Source organism: Lygodium microphyllum, chromosome 18 (assembly GCF_053477565.2).
Source record: "Lygodium microphyllum isolate KBCC chromosome 18, Lygodium_microphyllum_v1.1.10, whole genome shotgun sequence".
NCBI classification, from domain to species: domain Eukaryota; kingdom Viridiplantae; phylum Streptophyta; class Polypodiopsida; order Schizaeales; family Lygodiaceae; genus Lygodium; species Lygodium microphyllum.
In genome coordinates, this window is record NC_141152.1 from 1,915,565 (window position 1) to 1,919,633 (window position 4,069).

At 39.1% G+C, this 4,069-nt stretch overlaps 1 protein-coding gene across 1 annotated transcript; it reads right to left on the reverse strand.

Moving 5' to 3' along the window:
• Nucleotides 1-2,874: 2,874 nt before the first annotated feature.
• Nucleotides 2,875-3,492, reverse strand: LOC148020512 (uncharacterized). The gene is made up of 3 exons (XM_087699377.1): nt 3,451-3,492; nt 3,164-3,372; nt 2,875-3,073 (listed from the first exon to the last, which is right to left on the reverse strand). The coding sequence occupies exons 1-3, from the start codon at nt 3,490-3,492 to the stop codon at nt 2,875-2,877; spliced, it is 450 nt and encodes a 149-aa protein (XP_087555503.1).
• Between the last annotated feature and the right edge of the window lie 577 nt (nt 3,493-4,069).

Here is a 4,069-nt window from a genome sequence, read left to right on the forward strand (position 1 = left end):
CAAAAATGGAGGTATTTACGGCTCGGATGCGCAGCAGCACGACAACGCAAGTGTCAGAGATAGAACTAGAGAGAGAGAAAGAGGAGAGAGAAGACTGTAGAAGAGAGAGAAATACTGCATGAAGGGAGAGAAAGAGAGTGACGAGGAGAGAGAAAAACTAGATTTGGAGAGAGAAAGATAGGAAAGAGAGAGAAGCCATGGAAGCTGTAAGCAAGATGGGAGAGAAGGATACTAATTGAATTAATGTGTCAAAAAGATATGAAAAATTACATGTCCTCTCCTTTTATACCAAAGTCAGTGTGACGTGGCATACTATCAATATTATTTACACTAAGTCCTTATTCCCAGCTTCTTACAATCCATCCCTTCCCAAAAGTTTTTGTCCTCAAAAACAAACCTGAAAGACTAGAAAAGGATGGATAGAACAGAGTACTACTCTGTTTTTACAGCTTTACAAATGTAAAAATAAATGAAGTATGATCAATCATATGGACTAAAATTGAAGAAGAAGAGTAGGCCTCAGCTATGTACATGATCTGGAATATTTCAAAAGTATATGGAACCATAAAATCTTCAACAGATAATCTCAAAATGAAGTAGACAACTTGCTGTGTAAACAGACCCTACTGGACCAAATCTGCCATAACTTCTAGTAGAAGTGTCCAAATGAGGTGTGTGGATAAAAATATATTCTAAAACAGTGTGATTTCTTGATCATGTCTGCATCATCACTAGCTCCATAATCAATAGGCTTCACCAATGTAACCCTTAAGAAACAAAACTCATCCAATATAGAATTAGGCCTCCAAGAAGCTTTCTTAAGTGGTAAACCTCCCCATTTGATTAAATATTCCACAATAGAACGAGATCGAAGCTTCTTCTCATGCTGACCTATAACAGCCTCTGGGATGTACTGAATAAGGCCTTCTTCATCAATAGGTGGCAGCTCATCAACTATATCCACTGGATCATCATAAAAAGGTTTGAGCTCACTTACATGGAAGACATTGTGAATCTTTGTGGAAGAGGAAAGCTCTAATCTGTACGCTAAGTCTTCAATTCACTTAAGGATCCGGTAAGGGCCATAAAACCTGTGGGCATATCTGTGTGTTGATTTCCTCTTCACCATTGGCCACTTGAACTCTAATGGGCTATTGTAAATCTGTGGGAATACAATTCAGCTTGTCCATGATGGACTTATTCACAAAACTATGAGTACTGCCAGTGTCTATCAAAATTCAGCTTGTCCACAAAACTATGAGTACTGCCACTCTCTATCAAAATGAACACTTGCTTTCCACAAATGTTTCCCTTCACACGAAGTGTATTTGATGCCAGGAGGCATATTCCACGGTGAATTCCATAAAATTTTATTGCCGGAGCTCATACACAAGGTGGATTCCTTGTGCAAAAAGTCGATAGGGACACCTGTCCTTTTCGGGCATCTTGTTAATTTAATGTGCAAGTGGGTGATTCCATAGCGGGTGATTCCGCAAAATACATATTTAAATTACTAGACGTTTATGAGTTTAGAGTGCGCACTCGTAATAAATTGAGGTTAGGATTGAGTTCTAACCAATTTATTTATTTTGTAGCTGAAGACTACTAGGTATTCACTTTTGTCAGTTTACTTTTATTATTTTTTAACAGTTGTGAATGATTCAGATGATATGTAGAGTAGGCAGCGGTGGTGTTGGGAAGCACTGGAGGATAGCGTGTATTCAAATCATTATCATTTTTTATGGATGCGTATCTTAGCCATGGCACCAATATTTTGACGCGCTTATTTATTGAAGCACTTGACATTTATTTATTATTTTTGTATGCGCATGGGCACACGATTTAAATATTTGTATTGGACATTGTATTTTGGCACTACCCAACTCCTTGGGTGCTCAATAGCTTTAATTCTTTTGTGGGACAAAAGCAAACACAAAAGCTAAAGCATGCTAATTGTAAATTGAGCTATTTTTTGAGCTTGGAGATCAATAATATATCAAATACTTGCTTTGTGGAGCGCTCACACAAGGCATGGGGGAAAATTGTACCCAATTAGTCTCTTGCTTCATGTCGTGCAAGCTTTCTTCCTTGTTTTTTTGTGCAAAAGTAGAGTTATTTTGTTCTTAGAAACCTTCCTGCCATTACTACCTGCACATACAACGTCCAATCTTTGCACCACTGGTATCAGAGACAAGTTGATATCGAGAGCTTTCAATCGCTTACCATCTCATGCAAAGGCGGAGCTCTTGGAACGATCGAGCTCTACAGTCAATCTCATGAAAATCTGTCAATACGAGCATGTTCCTAGCAGTTAAGAACCCCCTGCTATACACTCAAATCGCGAAGGACCCAACCCTGATGGTGAGAAGTTGCTCCATAGGGGATCCTTGGGAAATAGGAGTTGAGGGTGTCAAAGGGACTCTGGCCAGTAAACTCTCAGGCTTCTAGGAACTGCTCGAATCCTTGCATGACTCATGAAGGACTTCCTAAGGGCACCGGTACTAGTAGCAAGCTCTTCATTTGGAGCTTTTTAAGTGCTTCTTGAAGCTTTTTGGTCATCACTTGGATTTTTTTTTGTTATTTTATGGAGCTTTTTGTTTGATTATGTTATCGCTTTGAATTTAATTATTATGCAATTGCAAAGTAATCGCAAAGTATTGAATGCTTTGATCTCTAACAAAAAATAGGTATACAACTACTTCTGAAGCATGAAGTTTTAGCATAATTTTATAAGTTTATGAAGTAATCCCAATTTAAGTGAGATCCAAAGTCCATAGAGTCATACATAATTACCGAGCATCATCAAGCCCCATGGCATGCACTACCAATACAAGGCATCATTTTAAAAATAATGCAACTACAAATCATGTGAAATCATCCATCATCGTCACTAGGATGAACAGATGGTGGTCCGCATGCCACATCAACCAAGCACTGGTTGTAGAGGCTAAAATCACCCTCAAGGCACATGCAAAAACGATGCATCTCTGTGCATGCTCTACCAAGGCCGCCACAACCTGAAAAAATATCTAGCACATAGTCGAGATCCTCTGTGAATGTAGCAAGGAGCCACCTACAAAAGAAACCATTTAGTAACATCCATAACAAAAGCATGACATATCTTAATGCAAAGTATAAACCTGTCTGAGAGTGTATAACGCACCTATAAAAAACTAGTGATCTTTCTGCACCCCCTCGAACCTCTATACCATCCACATAAGTGTGCTCAAATGATGTGCCCTGGAGGTCTGTCTCGAAGAGGAAGCTACGAGAGGCAGGAAACCTGTATGGGCTAACCCTCTCGCCAGCCTCTCTATCATATGAAGGGACATGCATCCCTCGATAAAACAAGCCAATAGTAAGGTCCATGACCTAGCAATGCAGAATCATCTTGTTAGCTACTTAAACTTTTATTTTAAAAAGTTACAAGTTTGTCTTCAACACACTTACCTCCTCTCGAGTATCAGGGTGTCTATATCCACCCTCACACATGAGAGTCCATGCGCGATGGAGCTTCAATCCAATGGCATGAGCTCCTCTAAGCACTTTTCCAAAGTGTTGTGCAAGTCCCAAAGTCACCAAGAACCCCTCATCTGCCAAGAATCTATGGGCTAGGTCCATGACACCTTTGACAAGTGCACTAGAAAATGTATTCCATTCGGGAATCCCTTTCAAATGTAAAGATGTATAAGACCATGCAATATCACATGAGTTTATAAACTAAACTAATGCAAGCACATATACCTTCTGCCTCAAGGCCAACAACAAGCAAAGATGTAGGAAAATCTGCAAACAACAACTTAGCAACCTCATATGATGGGACACCATTACACTGGTAAGAGTTGATGGTATTTCCCTCCATGAAGCGCTTAATGCTAAAATTGAAAACACAATAACAAAGCATAAGTAACCATTACAATAGATGTGTATATAGAGAATGGTGATAAAATATACCCATCCAATGCAAAATCGTCGATCGATGTCACGTCTACCAACAAAGCATCTATGATAGTTTGGTATTGAAATCCTATCATCAAAATAAAGTTTACTTACAAATGTTGATGTTGGC

Excerpts from the sequence above, each read along its gene's own strand:
- LOC148020512 (XM_087699377.1), bottom strand. The coding sequence starts at position 3,492 with ATGTGTGAGGGTGGATATAGACACCCTGATACTCGAGAGGAG. Across the intron at positions 3,373-3,450 it reads ACCCTGATACTCGAGAGGAG|GTCATGGACCTTACTATTGG; the intron begins GTAAGTGTGTTG and ends CTGCATTGCTAG. Across the intron at positions 3,074-3,163 it reads AGATCACTAGTTTTTTATAG|GTGGCTCCTTGCTACATTCA; the intron begins GTGCGTTATACA and ends TTTCTTTTGTAG.